Here is a 23,124-nt window from a genome sequence, read left to right on the forward strand (position 1 = left end):
AAACATTCCATCCCGCAGGACGCTCCTTAAGCAGGAAGGCTCCACATAGCTTCAGGAAGTCCCTTACACTGACCAGATTCACCAGGCCTCTCCTGCCCAGAGTAAGCCATAAAAGATGAGAGAACCTTCCAGATTCAGGAAGCTGACCTGTAAAGAAGGCCCTCAGAGCATACCAACTGCGTGGAAAATGTCCACAACAACTGAGGCACCTGGAAAGGACACTCCGGCTTGTTGAGCTGCCTTCAGGCTGTGCAGTGTGAAATGTCACCCGTGCTGGGGTGGGCTTTGGCGATCTAACTCTCTTTGAGCCATTTCTGCTCCTGTAAATAACCCCTCACCCACATTCCTGTAAGTATCCCCAATAAACCTCATTGATTCACCAAGTTGGACTTCGGTGGTATCTGTCAGTGTTACAGCCCTGAGGGGGAAGGTTTCCCAGTGGAGGCACCACAGCTCTGAGGGGAAGGGTTTCTACAATGGAAGTGTTACAGCTCTGAGGGGGAAGCTTTTCCTAAAGCAGTTGTTATAGCTCTGAAGGAAAAGGTGTCATGACAACCGGGAGCCAAGGAATACCAAAGAGTCACACTACACAACAAACCTCACAGGAGATTTATTGGGAAACACAAGAGGATGGTTGCCTCTACTTGGGTGAGAAGCGGGAGGGAAGTGAACAGGAGACTGGCTTATTTGGGGGTGAGGAAGCTTTTCAGGGTGGAGATTTCCAGGGTGAAGATTGGTGAGATTTCAAGTCCTGAGTTTGGAGTGAGCCAGGGATTGGTGGGATTTTGTGGGCTTAGTGAGTTTTGCTAAGTTTTTTCACCTGCAAGTGGGCTCAGACCTTTTACCCAGTGCCTGTACTTTGTTTTTATTGTGGGTTACCAGTCTGGGGTGGGTAGATGTGTGTATAGGAAAAGTTTTGTCACATAGTAGGTGAGGCCTCATTCCCATCCCTGACTGTACAGCATACTCTGCGCAGCCAGCTCATTGTATAAATTTCATATCTGCATATCAACCAACTATGAGTTGAAAAAGTTTTAAAATTATGTATGTATGTATGTATGTTTGTATGTATATGTGTTTATACATATGTATCTGGCATTCAGAGGTCAGAAGATGGCTGTGTCCCCAGAGTTGCAGTTACTACTGCTAATTGTAAGCTGCCTGGCATGGTTGTTGGGAAGCAAACTTGGGGCCTCTGGAAGGACAGTGTGTGTGGTTTTTTTTTTTAATTAATTTTATCTGTTTATGTATTTTTTAAAGATTTATTTATTTATTTATTATGTATACAACATTCCTTCCATGTACACCTGCACACCAAAAGGGGGCACCAGATCTCATTACAGATGGCTGTGAGCCACCATGTGGTTGCTGGGAATTGAACTCAGGAACTCCTGAAGAGAAGTCAGTTCTCTTAACCTCTGAGCCATCTCGCCAGCCCCAGCAGTGTGTTATCTTAACCACTGAGTTACCTCTCCAGCCTCTTCCAAAATCTTTTAATTGCTTCTGTACTGAAGAGACATAGACTTTTTGGGGTAATTATTCCACAACATGCAATATAAGAACTATTTGTACAGCCTTTACTTTGTTTTGGGTATTATAGATGATCTAGACGTGATTTAAAGTATAGAGAGATATACAAAGGAAATACTTCTACACTTTATATTAGGGTCTTTAGCACAGAGAGATGCTAGAATACTATGAGGTGACTATCAAGACACTGCTTCAGGCCTTGCTTTAGCCTGCAGGTCTGGGATTACAGACATGCAATGCCGAGTAATTGTAGACACAGGTTAGGAACTTCCCAGAACACATGGCTAGTAATATGCAGCCATGATTTAAACCTAAACCATCTTAGTGTTTACTATCCTGAACACAGAAAAGGGGAGACTGTATTATAGTTGGTTACAGAATCAAAGGCAGAAACCCAGGAGCAGTGCAGGATGGGCTGAACCCAGCAATTACTTTGGGTAACCAAGACCATCTTCTGATTATCCTCTGTTCTTCAGACTGGATGGCGAACCCTTGCTGGGTAGAGGGAGAAATACTGGTGAATGATGCGTTTAGATGGCTTAACTTCCCAACTTTAACAGGCTTTGGAAATATGTAACTCCTTAGTGACATGAGCTAGCTCATTTCATTTCCCTGGGTCTTAATTTCCCTGTCTATAAATCATTATATACAAGTTGTTTTTATTAGCATATTAATTATGTGTGATAATTGGCTTCATTATGACACTTTCATATATGTACATAATGTGTTTTACTCATACCCTCTGTTACCATCACTGATCTGCACACACACACTCACACACACACACACACACACAAACTCCTAGTAATCTCTTTCTTCTTCCTAATTAGGCCCGTACTTCCTGTCTTTTGTGGTTGTTGTTACGTCTTGTAGTTGTTGAGATTCATCAGTGTCATTTATCAGATCATAGGCCAAGGTGTGTTTATAGGACCTTATGCACGGTAGGAAATATGTCTTCCTCCCTCATTAACATCAACTGTATAGAAATCTTCAGGAGGGGTGGAATCCTTCCTTTTCCATGACAGAGTGTTGGGAGGTCCAATCTTGTGCAGTTACCGTGGGACTTAAAACAAAACCAAACCCCTTGTTTTATTTTGCTCTGTGTGTGTATGTGTGTGTATATATGTGTGTGCGCGCGCACATGCACATGGAGGTAGAGGACACTTGTGGAAGTTAGTTCTCTCCTCCCATCATGTAGATTCTGGAAATTGAACTTAGGTCATCAGTCTTGGCAGCAGACATTTTACCCATTGAACCATCTTGCCAGCCCATGGGTTGGGGAAGAGAATGGGAAAGAATTTTAAAGAAAGAACAGGGGAAAGTTTGGGGAGGAACCTCACTATAAATTTCTGTTTAGAACTAGAGTCAAGTAAAAACCCACGGGGACATATAAAAGAAAGTTGGAACCACTTCTCTGGTAAAACACCAAAGGGCAGGTTACACTAGGCAGCGGAAAGACCTGACGGCCCCAGGGGTTCACTCATGGATGCCACCGTGGCGCGTCTGCTGAGGTTTAGTAGCCTAAAAACAGTGTTGAAGTCAGGGCTGGCTCCAATGCTCCCAAGCTCACAAGGCAGAGCAGAAAACAAGCTGTGATTCTCTAACTAAGCTGTCAGTTAGGAGAAGATCAACTCCAGGTTCCTGGAGAAGGTTTGTCTTTTTCCAACCTGCCAAGGAGTCTGGGATGATTGACTTTCCGGTGGGAACCCCTCAAGGGTGAAGCTTGAGGATCCTGCTGATGCAGAACCAACTCACACCGGCTGGCAGACCTGGTTCAAGACATTCGTGGCCATCGGGCTCTGCGACATTATACCAGTCTTTTTGTCTGTCTGTTTTCTGTTTCAGAGAAACAGTCCCTGCCACCTAAAGGGCCTTCTCCTTGACCAAGCTCTCCATTTTCTCTGTGTGAAGAGGCCACTAAGCGAGCTCGGTTAGCAGGGTGACAGGGTGCTGCTGTTCTATGCTGGTGGCCTAATTTGATTTTCTATTGCTGACCAAAATCAACTTAAGGAGAGAAGGGTTTATTTAATCTTGCAACTTACAATCCTTACTGAGGGGGGAAGTCAGGGCAGGAACTCAATGCAGGAACCTGGTGGTAGGAACTGAAGCAGAGCTAGAGAGGAATGCTACTTCATAACTGTTCCCCATGGCTTGCTCAGATTGCTTATAAGAAACTACCCAGGACCACCAGTCCAGGAGTAGCACCACCCACAATGGGCTGGGCCCTCCTATATAAATCCCCACAGATATGCCCACCAGACCATGTGATGGAGGCAGTTCCTCAATTGAGATTCCTTCTTCTCAAGTATGTCTACAAATTGACAAAAAATAAAAATAAAAAACCTAGCTTAGCTCCTTCTTGCTGAGGTTTAGGCCGCAACCCAGAAACGTAGCTAGGGCAACCTTAACCTTGCCCCAGAGACAATGGTGTCTCAGCTCCCGTGACTAAGAAACTACTGTTGTCAAATATTATCAAATATTATCAGCCGGGCGGTGGTGGCGCACACCTTTAATCCCAGCACTCTGGAGGTAGAGGCAGGAGGATCTCTGTAAGTTCGAGGCCAGCCTGGTCTACCAAGGGAGTTCCAGGACAGGCTCCAAAGCTACAGAGAAACCCTGTCTTGAAAAAAAAACCATATATATATATATAAAATCTAAAATCTAATATTTGGTCAGGGTCTGCACTGCCCCCTGGGAAACCAAGTCCCCTCTGCGCTATTGCCAGGACACATAGCCACTTGATCTTCAACTTCTGGAAATAAACTGTGTTCACAAAGTTTCCATATTAGGAACCTACCAATCACCAAAGTTTCTAGGCAGAGAACCCAGGCTCCAGCTGTGGTTACAATACAGGGCATGTGGGGACTGGAGACATGGTTCAGTGGCTAAGAGCACTGACTACTCTACTCTTCCAGGGTTTCAATTCCTAGCACCTGCATGGCAGCTTGCAACTGTCTGTAATCCAAGACCTGGCAGCCTCACACAGACACATACAGACAAAACACAAATGCACCTAAAATAAAAAAATATTTTGTTGCTGGGCGGTGGTGGCACACGCCTTTAATCCCAGCACACGGGAGGCAGAGGCAGGCGGATCTCTGTGAGTTCGAGGCCAGCCTGGTCTACAAGAGCTAGTTCCAGGACCGGAACCAAAAGCTACGGAGAAACCCTGTCTTGAAAAACCAAGAAAAAAAATTTTTTTTGTTTTGTTTTTGTTTCTCTGTGTAACAGTCCTGGCTGTTATGCAGTGCTGGGATTAAAGGTGTGCACCATGGCATCTTGGCCTGATTTTGGTTTGCTTTTTAAATTGAAAACAAGTTTATAACCAAGAACAGTGGCATGTCCATTTAATCCAAGCATTCAAGAGGCAGAGGCAGGCAGATCCCTGAGTTCTAGGCCAGCCTAATCTACATAGAGAGTTCCAGGGCAGCCAGGACTGTTACACAGAGAAACCCTGTCTCGAAAATTAAAAACAAAACAAATTTTTTTTATAGACTCTGTCTCAAAAAAATAAGACAATGATGACGATGATGATGATAATAATAATACTAATAAGTATGGGTGATTTGTCTGCATGCATGTCAATGCACCCTGTGCATACCTGGTGCTCTCAGAGGCCGGAAGGAGGTCAGATCCCCTGGAACTAGAATCAGAGATGGTGCGAGCTGCTATGTGGTACTGGGAATCAAACTTGGGTCCTCTGGTAGAATAGTTAATGCCCTTAACTGCTGAGCCATCTCTCCAGCCCCACAACATAGGGTTTTTATACAAGGAAAAGGATCAGTTCATTTCGAATGAAGTCTTTCTAATCCATCAACAGGATTCCTTGTGTAGGGAGTTTAATTTGAGAGAAAGAGAAGCTGCAGTATTCGAACGGCTTAATCAGCAGGTCACAGCTCTCTGGGTCTCTTTCCTTACCTATTAATTACCTATGTGGTTCCTGAAGTCCTGCCTATCTCTTAATATTGCAGGATTCTAAGGATGTATTTTTAAGTGTATGTGTGTGTTGTCTCTGTGTAGGTATGGGCACTTGAGTGTAGTTGTCCCCAGAGGCCAGAGACGTCAGATTCCCCTGGACTGCAGTTATAAGCAGTTGTGAGCCACCTAATATGTGTGCTAGGAGTCAAGCTCAGTTCCTCCGCAAAAGCAGCGTACACCCTTAATTGAGGAGCCATCTCTTCAGCACCAATACTGTGCGAGTCTAGGTAGCGAATTTAAAGTAATTGCTCTCTTCTTTCAGAGTGTTCCACCCTTGAAACGGATCTATCTTAGCCAATATCTTTTCTCTGCTCATCGCTGACTGCCCAGTTCCTTTCTCAAATTCCTCAAATCTCCTTTGCCTCTCAGGCCCCTTTTGAACCCTCTTTATTTGCATTTTTCTGCATTTTACATTTTTTTTTTCTGCAGATCCCCAGATTACATTTCTAGTCTCCTGTTCCCATGTATACCTACTTTTCTCTGGTTCCCAACTCAAGCTCTCTCCTTGGCTAATACTTCGAGGGCTCTGCAATCCCCTGTCATTGGTCCCTCTAACAGAAGTACACCCTTCTCCCAAAGCCAAAGGATCAGGTATTCAGTGGCTCCGGTGACAAACCTGATGTCAGGTTACAGATATTGTTTCCTGAGAAGCCATACTACAGTGTCAGAGGAGCCACAGGCTGCCTATAATGCCCTGTCCTCACCTGGCTATTCCTTCAAGGTGAGAATAACCAGCACTCACCTCTAGGACGAGTGTGCGCCTGGAAACATGGCTCCGAGCCGCTGGCCCCTGCCGCCTGCGCTGCTGCTGCTGCTGCCTCTGCTGCTCTCACACAAAGGTGAGACATGAAGTAGGCTGGGCATGAAGGAGAATACTCTTTCCCATCTTTTAAAAACTCTGTGTGTGTGTGTGTGTGTGAGAGAGAGAGAGAGAGAGAGAGAGAGAGAGAGAGAGAGAACGAGCTTTCCCCTCTTTTTAAAACTCTGCGTGCACACACACACAAGGCACCACGACACACAGGTGGAGGTAGGAACAACTACCGGGTTTGAGTCTCGTCTTCCACCAGGTGGGTTCTGGGTTTTGAACTCAGATTGCCAAGCTTGGCAAGAGATGCCTTTACCCACCGAACCATCTCACTGGCTTCACCGTTCCCTTTAATAAGGCAAGAGTGTGCAGGCTAGCTGAATATGGTAGCTTGTGCCTGTGAGCCCAGCACTCTGAGACAAAGGATTGAGAATTGAGTCCAGCCTGGATTATATAGGAATCGTTGTTTTAAAAAGTCTATAAATAAGCCTAGTAGCTGTGGCGCACACCTTTAACCCTAGTACGCGGAAGGCAGAGACAGGTGGATCTCTGTGAGTTGGAGGCCAGCCTGGTCTACAAGAGCAAGTTCCAGGACAAGGCTCCAAAGCTACAGAGAAACTCTGTCTCGAAAAACAAAACAAAAACACAAACACAAACAAAAAAAAAAGTGTGTAAGTAACAGTGTGGAGGTTACCAGTTAGAAAGCAGCTAACAGACAAGGAAGAGGGCAGAGATTGGTGCTGCAGGTGGCATTAAGGCTCAGAAAGCAGACCATGACTCCCCATAGAGCAGCGGTTCTCAACCCTCCTAACCCACCGATGCTTTAATACGGTTCCTCATGTTGTGGTGACCCCCAACTGTAAAATTATTTTCATTGTGATTTCATAACTGTAATTTTGCTACTGCTATGAATCATATTATAAGTATCTGTGTTTGTGATGGTCTTAGGCCACCCCTGTAAAAGTGTCCTCCTAACCCCAGAGGGGTCGTGACCCACAGGGTGAGGAACACTGCTGTAGGCTAAAGTCAGCTCATTTCACTTTATCTTCAGCAGTGCAGAGGGGAAAGGCTACTTTGGGCTTTAGGCTTTCTCGTTTAGTGACTTCTCATCTCTCTTCTTATAGTGACTTTGGCCCCTACTGGGCCTCAGTCCTTGGATCCTGCTCTCTCCCTTCTGAAGTCATTCCTCTCCAGTCTGGACCAAGCTCCTCAGCGTTCCCTCAGCCAGGCACGGTTCTCTGCATTCCTGGCCAACGTTTCTTCTTCTTTTGAGCTTGGGAGGATGGGGGAGGGACCAGAGGGAGAGCCCCCACCTCTCCAGCCCCCTGCACTTCGACTCCATGACTTCCTCGTGACACTGAGAGGTAGCCCAGACTGGGAGCCCATGCTAGGGCTTCTGGGAGATGTGCTGGCGCTCCTGGGACAGGAACAGACTCCCCGAGACTTTTTGGGGCACCAGGCAGGTGTCCTGGGTGGACTTGTAGAGGTACTGTTGGGAGCTTTAGTTCCTGGAGGCCCCCCTGCTCCGACGAGGCCCCCATGCACCCGTGATGGGCCGTCCGACTGTGTCCTGGCTGCTGATTGGCTGCCTTCTCTGATGTTGTTGTTAGAGGGTACACGCTGGCAGGCCCTGGTGCAACTGCAGCCCAGTGTGGACCCAACCAATGCCACGGGTCTGGATGGGAGAGAACCAGCGCCTCACCTTCTACAGGGTCTGTTGGGCTTGCTTACCCCAACAGGAGATCTGGGCTCTGAGGAGGCTCTTTGGGGTGGTCTGCTACGCACAGTGGGGGCCCCCCTCTATGCTGCCTTCCAGGAGGGGCTGCTCCGCGTCACTCACTCTTTGCAAGATGAGGTCTTTTCTATTATGGGACAGCCAGAGCCGGATGCCAATGGGCAGTGCCAGGGAGGTAAGTGCTGCCAGGGTGAGGGCTGGGTTGTAGCAGGGGAAGAAGCTATGACTAGGCTCGTTTTCTTCCTTGCTCTTTCCCTCCTAGGGAACCTTCAACAGCTGCTCTTATGGTAAGTAACAGGAGACCTCCACTTCTGGGGAGCTGGGTCTGAGCAGTCTGTAGGGGGCGTGCTGAAGGCTTTAGTCCCCAGAAGTCAGACAGCTACCGGGAGGAGTGTGGAATTACTGGTTTTGGAGTGTGATGCCTGGATTGGTTTCTAACTCACCTTCTTCGTTGTCATGTTGACCTTGGAAGACACATCACTTTTGCGCGGTGCCTCACTTTCCCCATTTGTGAAACAAAGTAATCAGTACTGCAGAGTTATTGTGAGGAATAAAATAAGCCCGGTGGTGGAGGTGCACGCCTTTAATCCCAGCACTCGGGAGGCAGAGGCAGGCGGGTCTCAGTTCGAAGCCAGCCTGGTCTACAGTGCGAGTTCCAGGATAGCCAGGGCTGTTACACAGAGAACTCTGTCTCAGAAAACTAAAACAAAATGAGAGAGAGAGAGAGAGAGAGAGAGAGAGAGAGAGAGAGAGAGAGAGAGAGATTTGCTAGTAAAGATGGGACTGGAGTGGGGCACACAGACGCCTGGGCACCTCTATTTCAGTGTGACAATGCCAGAGCACAATTGGACATACTCAGTCGTCAGGATGATTTCCTGATATTAGGCCAAACAAGTGTTGTGTTTAAGCTTCCTAAAACCAGATAAAGAAAGCAAGTAGGATAGGACCAGGTGGATAGAAGTAGACTGTCCCAGGCAGTTTTGTGTCCTTTCCTCTATCCCAGTATGCAAGCCAGGAAAAGCCTATGCTGGTCACACCCCCTAGAGAGCTCTGAGCTAGGTTCAGAATCTTCAACTGGAGGAAATGTGGCCTGATCCCATCCTGCTTGCTCCTCCCTGTGCACCCAGGGGCATGCGGAACAACCTTTCCTGGGATGCCCAAGCGCTGGGCTTTCTCTCTGCAGCAGCACCCCCACCCCCTGCCCTTCTGCACTGCCTGAGCAGGGGTGTGCCTCTGCCCAGGGCTTCCCAGCCTGCAGCTCACATCAGCCCCCGGCAGCGGCGAGCCATCTCTATAGAGGCCCTCTGCGAGAACCACTCGGGCCCAGAACCACCCTACAGCATTTCCAACTTCTCTATCTACTTGCTCTGCCAGCACATCAAGCCTCCCACCCCACCGCCCCCTCCTGCCACCTCACCGCCCCCTCCTGCCACCTCACCGCCCCCTCCTGCCACCTCACCGCCCCCTCCTGCCACCCCACCGCCCCCTCCTGCCACTTCACCGCCCCCTCCTGCCACCCCGCCGCCCCCTTCTGCCACCCCGCAGCCCCGTCCTAGCACGGCTGTCATCTGCCAGACAGCTATATGGTATGCAGTCTCATGGGCACCACGTGCCCAAGGTTGGCTCCAGGCCTGCCATGATCAGTTTCCTGATCAATTTCTGGATATGATCTGCGGTAACCTCTCGTTTTCTTCCCTGTCTGGCCCCAACCGTCGCTTGGTAAAGCAACTCTGTGCTGGTCTGCTCCCACCCCCCACCAGCTGCCCAGAAGGCTTGGTCCCTGTGCCCCTTACCCCAGACATCTTCTGGGGTTGCTTCCTGGAGAATGAGACCCTGTGGGCTGAACGGTTGTGTGTGGAGGAGAGTCTACAGGCTGTGCCCCCCCGGAACCAGGCGTGGGTGCAGCATGTATGTCAAGGTCCCACTTTGGATCCTACTGACTTCCCACCTTGCCACGTTGGACCCTGTGGAGAACGCTGCCCGGATGGAGGCAGCTTCCTGCTCATGGTCTGTGCCAATGACACCATGTATGAGGCCTTGGTTCCCTTCTGGGCTTGGCTAGCAGGCCAGTGCAGAATAAGTCGTGGAGGCAATGACACTTGCTTTCTAGAAGGCATGCTGGGCCCCTTGCTGCCTTCCCTGCCACCTCTGGGACCATCCCCACTCTGTCTGGCTCCTGGTCCCTTTCTGCTTGGCATGTTATCCCAGTTGCCACGCTGCCAGGCCTCTGTGCCAGCCCTCGCCCACCCCACACGCCTGCATTATCTCCTGCGCCTACTGACCTTCCTTTTGGGACCAGGGGCTGGGGGTGCCGAGACTCAGGGGATGTTGGGTCAAGCTCTGCTGCTCTCTAGTCTCCCAGACAACTGTTCCTTCTGGGATGCCTTCCGCCCAGAGGGCCGGAGAAGTGTGCTGAGGACAGTCGGGGAGTACCTGCAGCGAGAAGAACCCACCCCACCAGGCTTAGAGCCCACTGTCGGCCTTGGCTCTGGTCTGAGCAAGGTGGAACTCCTCTCCTGCTTCAGCGTGAGTACAAACGCCCTGGAGCAAGGGAAGGGGCCTCAGGAAGTTTCTCGTAGAGCGGGAAGGAGTAATGTCGTACTCCAGTGACACGCTGTAGAGCCCGGCTGGCTTGGACCACTAACCTCGGCAGGTCGTTCTGTCTTCTCATCTATAATCTGAGTGAAAAAGGTATTAACTTTTAGGGTAGTTGTGAAGGCTCCGTGGAATGCAACATGCTGCGTGCTTAGCCTAGTGCATGATTCAGAAACATGCGATAAACTCCATTATTCTGTCACACTTGTGATTCTCCCGTAGCCTGCTACAGAAAGTACAGGGTTTTAATCCTCTCCCTAACAAGTGAGAGCTGTGGGCTGGAACGTAAGAGTGAAAAAGAAAGACTTAATTAAGGGACCTCAAGTTAGAAAACAGGATAGGTTCATCTGCCACATAAATTACTGTGACCTCAGGCAAGCGATGTTTTCCTGTTGCCGCTTCTTTCCGTATGACGAAAGGAGCTATGAGTGTGTTAAATTTCATCATTAGTTTGTTGATTATCTGTTATGTAAAGACACTTTGTGAAATTTTGTTAGTTCATGTCAGGGCCACTTTTTTAAGGCTTAGACTGAACAAAATGGAATTATTTATAGTGATTGTAGTCTGGTTCAGGCTTACATGTATTTGTGGAGCCAACTATAAGCCTGGCGTAGGAGACCGTATGAGAGAAGATAGGACATGGCCCCACACTGAATGGGGCCTACCATCTGAAGAGATGTGCATACGAACCTCAGAGGAAGGGTGTACAAGCATCCCCACAAGTTGAGCTAAAGTCCCTGGGGAAGCTTGAGGAGGAGCAAAAAGACAGTGCTCTTCCTGCATTTTCTTCTCACTAGCCTGTACTGTGGGATCTACTCCAGAGGGAGAAGAGTGTTTGGGTCCTGAAAATTCTAGTGCAGGTAGGTGGAGGGATGCCTGGGTGGCTGAGGGACAGCTGTGGCTTGAGATATCTGCTCACTGAGGCCAGACCCACCCTAGCCTCCTATTCCCAGGCCTACCTGCGCATGCCTCCAGAAGATCTTCAGCACCTGGTGCTCTCAGCGGAGATGGAGGCTGCCCAGGGCTTCCTGACACTCATGCGTCGTTCCTGGGCTCAGCTGAAGGTGGGCAGAGGGAAGGGGAACAGGGAGAAAAGGAATAAAGAGATCAAAGGCACTCAGACCCCAGTGTTCTGGGGGATTGCTTCAGTGACAAGGGGAACCCTAAAGAGGAGGTGGCAAAGATACCGGATGCCTTCAGAGGCAGCATCCGTTTCTGTGTTCTCACAGGTGCCGCCATCTGAGGAGCAGGCCATGGGTCGCCTGACGGCTTTGCTGCTCCAGCGGTACCCACGCCTCACCTCCCAGCTCTTCATCGACTTGTCGCCGCTCATCCCTTTCTTGGCCATCCCTGACCTGATGCGCTTCCCACCATCGCTCTTGGCCAATGACAGTGTGTAAGCACCACCCCCGCCTCTGTCAGAGTCAGGTTAGAGCTCACTGCCCTGCCCACAGTGACAAGACTACAGCAGAGAGGATATAAGAAAAACGCTAGACCTGTTACTGTCCCTAGCCTGGCTGCCATCCGGGATCACAGCTCAGGAATGAAGCCTGAACAGAAGGAGGCCCTGGCCAAGCGCCTGCTGGCCCCTGAGCTGTTTGGAGAAGTGCCTGATTGGCCCCAGGAGCTGCTGTGGTCAGTGCTGCCTCTGCTTCCCTATCTTCCGCTGGAGAACTTTCTACAGCTCAGCCCTCACCAGGTAGGAGAATCATCTTTATTTGCTCACACCATCCTCCTCAAGGTGGAATGGGAGTCAGTAGCATCTCTCCTAGTGGGGTCTCTGTCTCACCATTACCCCACATCTCCTTCCCCATCTCAGATCCAGGCCCTGGAGGACAGCTGGCCAGTGGCAGGTCTTGGGCCAGGGCATGCCCGACATGTGCTCCGTAGCCTAGTAAACCAGAGCATGGAGGATGGGGAGGAGCAAGTACGCAGGTGCGTGGTGGAATCGACCATAACCAGCGTGGAGGTGGCATAGAAGCAGGGAGAGTCCCCTAGGAAGGAAGGGGCGAGAGAGGAGGACCTGGCCCTGGCGATCTAGGGGCTCAAAGGGAAACTGATATATCATGCTCACATTTCCTAGTTTAGCTTACGTGCCTACTCTGCGTACCAAATAGTTCACCCCTGGGTATAGTATCAGTGACCACATGAAGGTCAACTTCATGCCCCCTCAGGCTTGGGTCCCTAGCCTGTTTCCTGAGTCCTGAAGAGCTGCAGAGTCTGGTGCCCTTGAGTGATCCAATGGGGCCGGTAGAGCAAGGCCTGCTGGAGTGTGCAGCCAATGGGACCCTCCGCCCAGAAGGACGGGTGAGCGAGCCCCTTGGTGCAAATCGGAAAGACTCCAGATTGCCCCAGGGACTGTATGAGTGACTTGCCCATTTGCACCAACCGATGTTAAGCACAGTGGTATGGGTTCCCAATCCCACTCCCTGCCATCTCTGTTGCTTAGTGCCGACTCATTCTTGCCTCTTTTCACCTCTTCCTAGCCCTTCCCAATGACTCCTTTTGTGATCTTGAACCAGGTCCACTCTGGTCTCATCCCTGGTTTCAAGTACTAGCCCAAGCCCTGGTAAATCCAGATGTGAGTTTGGAAGGGCAGTCCTGGATACAGTTGTATTTTCTCCCCAGTCCCAAGCCCTCCTCTCTTCCAGGTGGCATATGAACTTCTGGGAGTATTGCGTTCATCCGGAGGAGCTGTCTTAAGCCCCCGAGAGCTGCGGGTCTGGGCACCCCTCTTTCCCCAGCTGGGCCTCCGCTTCCTGCAGGAGCTCTCAGAGCCCCAGCTTAGAGCCATGCTTCCTGCCCTACAGGGAGCCAGCGTCACACCTGCCCAGGTGGGCTTGTCTTACTCCCCGAAGCCCCAGTCATGAGAATCACATGTAGAGATGTCATCAACCCTTCCTTTCCCTGGGTAAGCCTCTTTCCCCTTTCTCAGCTCAAGAAGACCCCTCAGAGAGGTTGGTCCCTGGGATGGTTGAGAAGGCAGGTCCAGGGACCTGTTTGGGACCTGGCTGATGGGAACTGAGAGCTACCGATTTATTTTCTGTCCTATTACAGGCTGTTCTGTTATTCGGAAGGCTCCTCCCTAGGCACGATGTGAGTAGCATCGAGTTCTCCGTATCCCCTGGAGGCCCTGGGCCCTGTTCCCATAACTCTTGCCTCGGCTCTGCCCTCCCTGTCAGTCCCTGTTGCTCTCACTGTACAGGGTTATTGTCTCCAACATCCTGCCCCTCCCTTCTTCAGACAGCTTGTCTCTTGTCCCTTAGCTATCCCTGGAGGAACTCTGCTCCTTGCACCCTCTGCTGTCAGGTCTCAGTCCCCAGACGCTCCAGGCCATCCCTAGACGAGTTCTGGTTGGGGCTTGTTCTTGCCTGGGCCCTGAGCTGTCAAGGCTTTCGGCCTGCCAGACCGCGGCACTGCTGCAGACCTTCCGGGTATGAGAACGGGAGAATGAGATAAGCAAAGATGGGTAGGGCACAGCGGGCGGGCACCTTCCTGTGGCCAGAGACCACACATGCATGCATGCTTTCACGCACGCATGCACACAGATACCACTCATTCTCGTGCAGGTAAAAGATGGTGTTAAAAATATGGGTACAACAGGTGCTGGTGCAACCGTGTGCATTCCTGCTCAGGTACGTGCGGGACCCCCAGACTGAGCACCTCTCCATCTTCTGGGTGGCTTCATCGGGCTGCTGTTGCCTCACAAACTCCTACGGAAGCTCTGAGAGTTCAGTGACCACCTAGATCTGAACAGCATCCCAGTTCTAGATGCAGAACATTATTGCTCCCATTATCCCACACTGTCAAAGCCAGAAGGCCCGAGATCTTCCAGGCCAGCCTCCTGCTTTCAGACAAAAAGAATGAGGCTGAGAAAAGCTCGGGGACTTCAATTCATCAGGTGTTTAACTAGCTCAATGCAACCCCAACAGCCTGCGGCATGAGGGCTCCTAAGTGCTCACTACCGCAAGGGCAAATACCATCCTCCCCATCCTGGCTTTGATCCCTTTCTGCCCTTCTCTGAGACCCTCTCATCTATCACTGCATTGCTGTACCCATCACTGCCAGCAGCCCAGCCCCACTACTTGGCCAGACTGCCTGCTTCCCCTGCTCCCACTAAAGCTTCTACAGCTGGACACTGCGGCTCTTCTGGCAAACCGAAGGCGCTATCGGCAGCTGCCTTGGTCTGAGCAGCAGGTAACTCTTTCTTTTGCCATGGGAACACCCTCTATGCTTTCTCTACTTCGTTTACTCAGCTCTTGCTCTGATACATCCCCTTTCACTACGCTCTCCCCCCCCCCCAGTAGGACTCTGGGAAAAGGGGACTGGTAGGAATCACAAAGTGAAGAAGTAAGGCCTCATGCTCACCTCTGAGGTCCTTAGGACACTTAGGACAATATCTCTGCTGGGAGCTGTTCCCTCTTTGTCTGTCTATAGGCACAGTTTCTCTGGAAGAAGATGCAGGTGCCTACCAACCTGACCCTCAGGAATCTGCAGTGAGTAGCTTGGGCTAGACAGTCGGTTCAATTCAGTTGGTTTTATTATTGTTGTTGTTATTAAGTGCTCACTAAATGGGCTATTATTCCAGCCTAGCCAACATTCGGGTGTTCTTCCCTCCCCTTGCTTTCCTCCTTCCCTTCCCCGGTGCCACAGATACCCAGTTATTGCTGTGGGACTCAGAAAACTTGGGCTCATGTCACATCCTTGCTACCAAAAGTCAAATCTCTAAATCTAAGCTTCAGATTTTTTCCTCTTATATAATGAGAATTAAAATAAAGTTATTGTGAAAACTGAATGAAATTAAGGCACATACTATCCTTCACACGGTACCTGGCTCAGTAGAAACTCCCAATAGACATTTGCTGTTCCTAATTTAATTCAAGGTGACTTTAGAGCCACTAGAGAAAGAAGTAGGATCACTTTACTTACACCTACAGTAAGAGAAGCAGGGGCTTTGGAATCCGAAGACAGCTCTAGTCTCAACTTACTTCCAGTAGACCGATGTTAAGAATATCCCTTGACCTTTGTAGATCTTTGTTTTCTCGCTGCTAAACAGCGATGATGTTATGGGAAGCCAACGATGTTATCTATGTACAAACATTTCACAAGCTGTAGATGACTATCAATGAGCACAGTCTCTGTGTGGAGAGTGCTGATATTAAGGATCAGGCAGGCTATTACACGTGTTAAAGAGCATCTTCCCACCCAATGCCCGCAGGGCTCTGGGCAACCTGGCAGGGGGCATGTCCTGTGACTTTCTGCAGCAGATCAGCTCACTGGTCGATTTCCTCGCCGTGGTGCACATGCTCTACCAACTGCCCACCGGTGTTCGAGGGAGCCTGGTGAGAGGGAGGCTTTAGTGGGAAGCGTGGACCCTGGGCTCAGAATCCCAGCCTCCATGCCCAGCTCTGTCTTCACCCTGCCTTCTCTGCTCAATACCTCCCAGCGGGCCTGTATCTGGGCAGAGCTACAGCGGAGGATGACAATGCCAGAGCCAGAGCTGACTCCCCTGGGGCCAGAACTGAATGAGCTCGACACAAAGCTGCTCCTGGACTTACCGTAAGTGCCTGCCTGGAGATATGGGGGCCGCAGGATGCTCACCTTTGAGTAGACGCTCCTTCTTGGGAAATACCCAGAAGAGGTAGCCCTTTGTCCGGTGGTTTCCTGACGTCATCTACAGTCCCAAACAGGAATCTCTCAAAGATCTTTTACATATCCATCCACTCCCAAGAACGGCCCTGACACAGGCTGGCAATGCCATGTTGTGGTCATCAGGTGAACTTAGGAAAAATCTAGGCTACATTAATGGATGTGTAGATGTGCAGTAACTGAAATGAAGGAGGAAATGATCTTTTTAGTTTGTTTTTCGTTTTTCAAGACGGGGTTTCTCTGTGTAGCTCTGGCTTTCCTAGAACTAGCTCTGTAGACCAGGCTGGCCTCGAACTCACAGAGATCTGTCTGTCTCTGCCTCCCAAGTGCTGGGATTAAGGGTGTGCCCCACCACTGCCTGGAAATGGTCTATGTATGCCCTAGAGGATTATAATCTGATTAGCACACTGTGTTTTCAGTGTGTTCAGAGGAGTGGATGGAAGCAGGGGATGAAGGGTCTTAAAAAGCCTCCAAGATCCCGAGAAGCTATCAAATAGAGATGTATAGGTTTATTTGTGAGTGGTTCCATGGGGGCAAGACTAGGATTAACAAGATAAAAGTTTAGAGTTTTTTGCACAATGTAATACAATTGAAGTAGTAAGCTCCTGATCAGTTTGTACTATCCAAACCTAAGCTTGATGGTCGGAATGTTAGAAAGGGGATTCGAGTATGAACTGGGGGAGAGAGGGCTAGTGAGAGGCTCCCCATCCCTGAGATTCCAGTTTATGAGTATCTTTTTAAAAGGGTCTCACTGGCCTGGAACTCCTAGAGATCCACTTGCCTCTGGCTTAAAGACATGTGGCACCAGACTCAACTTTTTTATTTTTTAGATCTTTAATAATTTATTATTTTATTTTATGTGTATGGTTATTTTGCTGCATGTATTTCTTTTTTTTTTGTTGTTGGTGGTTTTTTATTTTGGTTTTTTTTTTTTTTTTTTGATTTTTCGAGACAGGGTTTCTCCGTAGCTTTTGGTTCCTGTCCTGGAACTAGCTCTTGTAGACCAGGCTGGCCTCGAACTCACAGAGATCCGCCTGCCTCTGCCTCCCGAGTGCTGGGATTAAAGGCGTGCGCCACCACCGCCCGGCTTGCTGCATGTATTTCTACACACCAAGTACATCCTGCTACCTACAAAGACCAGAAGACAGTGTCGGGTCCCCTGGAATAGGAGTTCTAGATGGTTGTGAGCTGGGAATCAAACCCTGATCCTCTGGAAGAGCAGTCAGTGCCACTGAGCCATCTCTCCGGTCTCTAGTTCATGAGTACCTTACCCATGTGCTTCCCTTTCTCATTTTCCCAGCCCCTTGCCATCTGAGCTGCAAGTGAGAGGTGGGAAAGGCTGGAGTTAAAGACTTCCTGAAGATGTGAGGATGGCGAAAGTAGCTAATTGCCCATACATGTTTGCAAGATTTCTTGTAGATTTTGGTTCTCATACACTTGGCCTTTTTCTATATAGAGAGCACAGGTACCACTTCTGATTTATGTTTTATTCCTTTTAAAGGCCATTTAAATGTATTTAACTATGTTGATTCTCTAAGATAATGTAGAACCCAAGAACCAGGCCGAGGTAGAAGACCTTGGACCATGAGTCAGAAAACCGGAGTTCCTGGAATGCTAAGAGATTTGAACAGTGTTTAATACCTGGGGCTTTTGAGTTCATCAGATCAGGTGGGATTGTTTCAACGGCTAGTTAGAGATAACCACCACCCTTGAGCTCTCCCTTCCCGAGCCTGGTGGGAACCGGCTCAGGACTGCTGAACGTCAGGTCTGCGTAGAGTCACAGTTGAGATCTGATATTAGGAACTTGGGACTTGTCGATCCCTCCTCAGCTTGGCTGCCTTCCACTTGAGTGTCAGTCACCACTGTCGAATTTCAATAATAGGATCCAGCTGATGGACAGATTGTCCGGTGATTCCATTATGTTGGTGGTCAAGTTGGTCCAAGGTGCTCCGGAGCAGCTGCTGGCCCTGACCCCACTCCACCGGGCGGCCTTGGCAGAGCGGGCTCTAAAAATCCTGGTAAGAGCTCACTTCTCTCACTTCTTCAGACTCAGATCTGCTGTCCTTGGTGACCCTTGCCCCTCTTTCAGGGCTCTTTCACTCCTAGGCCCCAGCCATAGACGGCTAAGCTACCCACTGGCCTTGGCTTCTAGATTTGCCTCTTGAGTTTTTGATCAACTTCCTTCATGTTTTGTGCTCGTGTTCCTTGGAGTCTAAGAAATCCTTTGGATTCTGCCTCTTGGTCTTTCTCTCTGCTTCTGGCTGAGCTCACTCGGTTTGTAAAGCAGTGAACAAGAGCCTTCATGGCTGCTGAGTTGCACGTGGGGGGGGGGGGAGTCAAGGGGACTTGGTGTCCTGTTCAAAGTGTCTGATACTGTGGGTCCAAGGCGTGATGCCTCTCTCCAGGCTCCACAGGAGACCCCGATCTCTGAAGAAGTGCTGGATACACTGGGCCCCTTGGTTGGATTCCTGGGAATAGAGAGCACACGACGGATCCCTTTACCAATTCTACTGTCCCAGCTCAGTCAGCTGCAGGGCTTCTGCCTAGGAGAGACATTTGCCACAGAACTGGGAAGGTTGCTGTTGCAGGAGCCTGTTCTTGGGTATGGCCCTTTGGTAGCATCCTATACCCAGGTCCTTGACCGTCAGCCAGGGTGGCATCCCATCCCATATGCTTGAAGGTACCCTAAGTCCCCAATCTTTTCTCCCAGTTCACTCAACTCCATGTTGTCCCATCTGTCCCCCCAGAAAGCCAGAGTTGTGGAGCCGGGATGAAGTAGAGCAAGCTGGACGCCTCGTATTCACCCTGTCTCCAGAGGCTATTTCCTTGATCCCCAGGGTGAGGTGAAGGAACAAGGAGACTGAGGGGTGGCTCTTGGGAGCTAGGTCATAGAGGACAAAGGAAGGGCAGTCTGTTCCTGGGGAGGGAGGCTGCTGAACAAAGGCAGGACTTGTTTATAGCTTTGGTTTTCCATTTTGTTTGTTTGGTTTTTTTTTTTGTTTGTTTGGTTGGTTGGTTTTCTGAGACAGTCAGGCAGGCCTAAACTCAGTCTGTAGCCCAGGTGGGCTTAAAATTCGTGGCATCCCTGCTTCAGCATCTCCAGTCCTGAGCCCCAAGCCCTGATGCGAGGATCTTGAAACTATAGCTCCTGGCCCTGACTGCCAGATTGCCTTTCCTTCCCCCTACTCTCTCTTGCAGGAGGCTTTGGGCCCAGAGACCCTAGAGCGGCTTCTGGAAAAGCAGCAGAGCTGGGAGCAGAGCAGAGTGGGTCATCTGTGTGGGGGACCCAAGCTTACCAACAAGAAAGCAGCTCTAGTAGCTGGACTTGTGCAGCCGGCTGCCGAGGGTCTCCAAGGTGAAGCTCCCAAGTCCTCCAGCAGGGCATGTGGGAGAAGGCGGCAAGGCAAACAACGCAACTGGAAGCCTGGATGGGTGGCTGTGGGTGGCTGAGCTTCGGCTGCTATGTACAAGGCCCTGGGTTCCCTCACGGACACCACAGCGGGGTGGGAGGCTGGGTTCTAGGTGTGCTGGACCTTCCGAGCAGTTTTTCTGCTCCCTGAGTTTTGATCATCAGTAAAGCACAAGGGTTAGACGATGATATTCAAGGTCTCTTCTAGTTGTCAGGGTCTATAATCCTGGGAGTTTATAACCCATTAAATGTTTAAAGTCAGGTGTGGTGGTATACACACCTGTCACCCAAACCCTTGGGAGTGGAGTCAGGATGATCAGGAATTCAAGGTCAGCCTTAACTACGTAGCAGATTTTAAGACCAACCTGGACTACAGGAGACACTGTCTCAAAACAAAACAATTTTTCTTGTTCCCTCTGACGGGCAAAGTGTGGCGCTCTCTGCTGGGAAAAATCCCTAGACAGAAGGAGACATCATGAGGCTAGAGACCTGGGTTCTAATTCAGCTCTCATTAAACACCTGAGCAATCTCCTCTGTCTTCCACTTAACAAAGAATGGCCTCGTGATAACCAGTCGCTTCTGTTCAAATGCCCCTTGAGCCCTGTATTTCTCACTGTCATCGTCCCCTAACCCATGCTGTTCACACTGCTCTGTCCTCCAAAGGCTAAACAATCTGCAGGTATCACTGGAGGCATCATTTAGTATTAGACTGACCCTTGGTTTCTGCCTTCTGCCTTCAGAACCCATACCAAGCTGTGCAGACATACGGGGCACCTTCCCAGCAGCCTGGTCTGCCACACAGATCGCGGAGATGGAACTCGCAGACTTTGAGGACTGTCTGTCACTGTTTGCTGGAGATCCAGGACTTGGTCCCGAGGAACTGCAGGCAGCCATGGGCAAGGCCAAGCAGGTTAGGGAAGGAGAGGCTAATAGGGCCAGAGGGATTAAAAACAGGAGGAAGTTGAGTGTGATATGAGAAAGGGGATGGAGACTCGGGTAAGAGGTGGGGAAGCTGAAGGTGAAAGCTAGAGGTTTGGATTCTAAGTGGAAAGTCAGGGGGGTCAATACTGAAGAAAGAGTAGTGCAATATAGACAGAGGGCCTAACTGAATGTCTATCAAAAGTGCCCAGGGAGCAGGTTCTTAAAAGGCAATTGCTGGGTCCCATGCTGGACTAAGAATCTCGGGAGTTTGGATCTGGGATCTGCACTTTAGCAGGTACCTCAAGGGGTCTTGTACGTATAGAGTTTAGAACTTGTGGCCTAGAGCTTGCTCTCAACTAGAATGGAGAATCCAGCCTCTCAGTAACCCCTAAACTAGAGAAACTCTCATTTCTCTGTTGTGGAAATTGAGAACAAGACAGCGCGATCGGACCAGTGTCCCACAGCTAAAGTCCAAGACCCTGTGTTTGACTCCCAGTCTGGTTCTTTTTCTACTCACATCGTCCCTGTCTTCCTCCTAGTTGTGGGGCGCCCCTCGTGGATTCCGTCCTGAGCAGATCTTGCAGCTGGGCCAGCTCCTGAGAGGTCTGGGAGAGCGGGAGCTGCAAGAGCTTACGCTGGTGGACTGGGGTGTGCTCAGCAGTCTGGGGCAAATAGACGGCTGGAGCTCTGTCCAGGTAACACCTTCTTCGCCTTGCCCCAGACATCCATCCTGTAGACCTCGTCCTCTAAGTTAGCAAAAGCCCAAGGGATTTTCTCCTGAGATACTTTCAGGCCATTCTTTCTATCTTTTCTTGATTTCGGTTGTTTTGTTTTTGTAGACAGGGTCTTCTTATGTCGCCCACCCTGGTCTTGACCCCTTCCAGAGCTGAGGATAGCCTTGAGCTTCTGATCCTCCTGCCTCTGTCTCCCAGATTCTGGGATTGCAAGTGTGTCACCACATTCAGCTTTCTCTTTCTTAATGCTCTATATTAGTGACTTTAGGAGCTCTGTGATTTGTTCTCTGAGGTCCTGGATACATTGTATCCGTTAGCCCCTTTCTCCTCCTAGTATCTTTGTGAGGGAGGACAAGGATGTTACCTTGATTTTCCTCCACGGCTATAGGATCTTTTGATGGTTAGAACAAGTCAATATAGTCCAGTAGCCCTTCCACTCCCTTCGTCATTTTCCCGTCCGTTAATTCCCCATGATTTATCTCTTTATCTTGTGCCCTACCAGCTCCGCGCCGTGGTCTCCAGTTTCCTGCGGCAGAGTGGTCGGCGTGTGAGCCACCTGGACTTCATTTATCTGACAGCGCTGGGCCACACTCTCTGCGGCCTGCGGCCAGAGGAGTTACTGCACATCAGCAGCTGGGAGTTTAGGTTACCTATGGAAGGTTTGGGGTGGCGGTGCTGTGGTGGAGACGGGCTCTCAAAGGGGTGGGCCCGTGAAGGAAGGGAGTCCCTTTGAATTCATCTCTTCCTCCATCGTCGAAGTTGAATTCTCCTCCCTTTCTTCTGACTGTTCCACAGCCAAGCAGCTCTCTTCCTGGGCAACCTGCATCTCCCATGCTCTGAGGAACAGCTAGAAGTTCTTGCCTATCTCCTTGTGCTGCCTGGCGGCTTTGGCCCAGTCAGTAACTGGGGACCTGAGATCTTCACTGAAATTGGCACAATAGCAGGTGGGGAAGCTGGGCCACTGATTGTCACGAGTGGTCAGGGTTTCGTTACTACGTCGTGGGTGGATTGTGATAGTGAGATGTGTTCTGCTTCCTTCACCAGCTGGCATCCCGGACCTGGCTCTTTCAGCATTACTGCGGGACCAGATCCAGGGCCTGACTCCTCTTGCCATTTCTGTCATCCCTGCTCCCAAGTTTGCAGTAAGTTTTGGTGGACTGGGACCTAGAGTTCTCAGAGGGAGAGTTGGGTCCCAACGGGGTTCCATGGGTGTACTGACTCCTGTCCTTGCCTCTGGCTAGGTGGTATTCAACCCCACCCAGCTGTCTAGTCTCACTAGTGTCCAGGCTGTAGCTGTCACACCTGAGCAAATGGCCTATCTGAGTCCTGAGCAGCGACAAGCAATTGCCTGGGCCCAGCACGAAGGGAAGGAGATCCCGGAACAATGGGGTAAGTGACCGACTGCCCAGTGTGAGAAGCTGTCATCTGACCCAGAGTCCAAGTCCTAACTGGTGCTGTCTGGCCCTCCGCCCACACAGGACAGTCTCTGGAGTCGAGGGCTCTATACACAGAGAGCTTGTTCTGCAGCATCAAAGGCTCCTGGGGAACAGACCGTGATATTCTTCCCATTTCTTGTCTCGTTACAGGTCGAAGCTCAGCCTGGGGCCTCTATGACTGGTTCCAATCCTCCTGGGCCCTGGCACTGACCCTCAGCTTTGTTGGCTTCCTGTTATGATACTGTTCCTTCAGTTGAGGGAGAAAGCTTTCACCATACTGAACATATTGTGAATGGCAGTGTGTTCTAATTCTTCTCAGGAGGGACATGGGT

General features: G+C 50.1%; 1 protein-coding gene across 1 annotated transcript; it reads left to right on the forward strand.

The window, feature by feature from the left end:
• Positions 1-6,277: 6,277 nt before the first annotated feature.
• Positions 6,278-23,114, forward strand: Strc (stereocilin). The gene is made up of 30 exons (XM_050134464.1): positions 6,278-6,347; positions 7,438-8,223; positions 8,311-8,335; positions 9,176-9,432; positions 9,580-10,574; positions 11,441-11,503; positions 11,597-11,684; positions 11,844-12,039; positions 12,156-12,342; positions 12,463-12,578; positions 12,818-12,950; positions 13,295-13,477; positions 13,701-13,739; positions 13,910-14,077; positions 14,213-14,278; positions 14,715-14,840; positions 15,081-15,139; positions 15,862-15,985; positions 16,090-16,202; positions 18,175-18,310; positions 18,698-18,894; positions 19,040-19,130; positions 19,491-19,647; positions 20,442-20,611; positions 21,162-21,317; positions 21,859-22,001; positions 22,152-22,300; positions 22,401-22,498; positions 22,598-22,745; positions 22,943-23,114. The coding sequence occupies exons 1-30, from the start codon at positions 6,278-6,280 to the stop codon at positions 23,029-23,031; spliced, it is 5,328 nt and encodes a 1,775-aa protein (XP_049990421.1). The 3' UTR covers positions 23,032-23,114.
• The last annotated feature ends 10 nt before the right edge of the window (positions 23,115-23,124 follow it).

This window comes from Alexandromys fortis, unplaced genomic scaffold (assembly GCF_014885135.2).
Source record: "Alexandromys fortis isolate MF-2015 unplaced genomic scaffold, M_Fortis_MF-2015_v1.1 scaffold_6, whole genome shotgun sequence".
Classification (NCBI taxonomy): domain Eukaryota; kingdom Metazoa; phylum Chordata; class Mammalia; order Rodentia; family Cricetidae; genus Alexandromys; species Alexandromys fortis.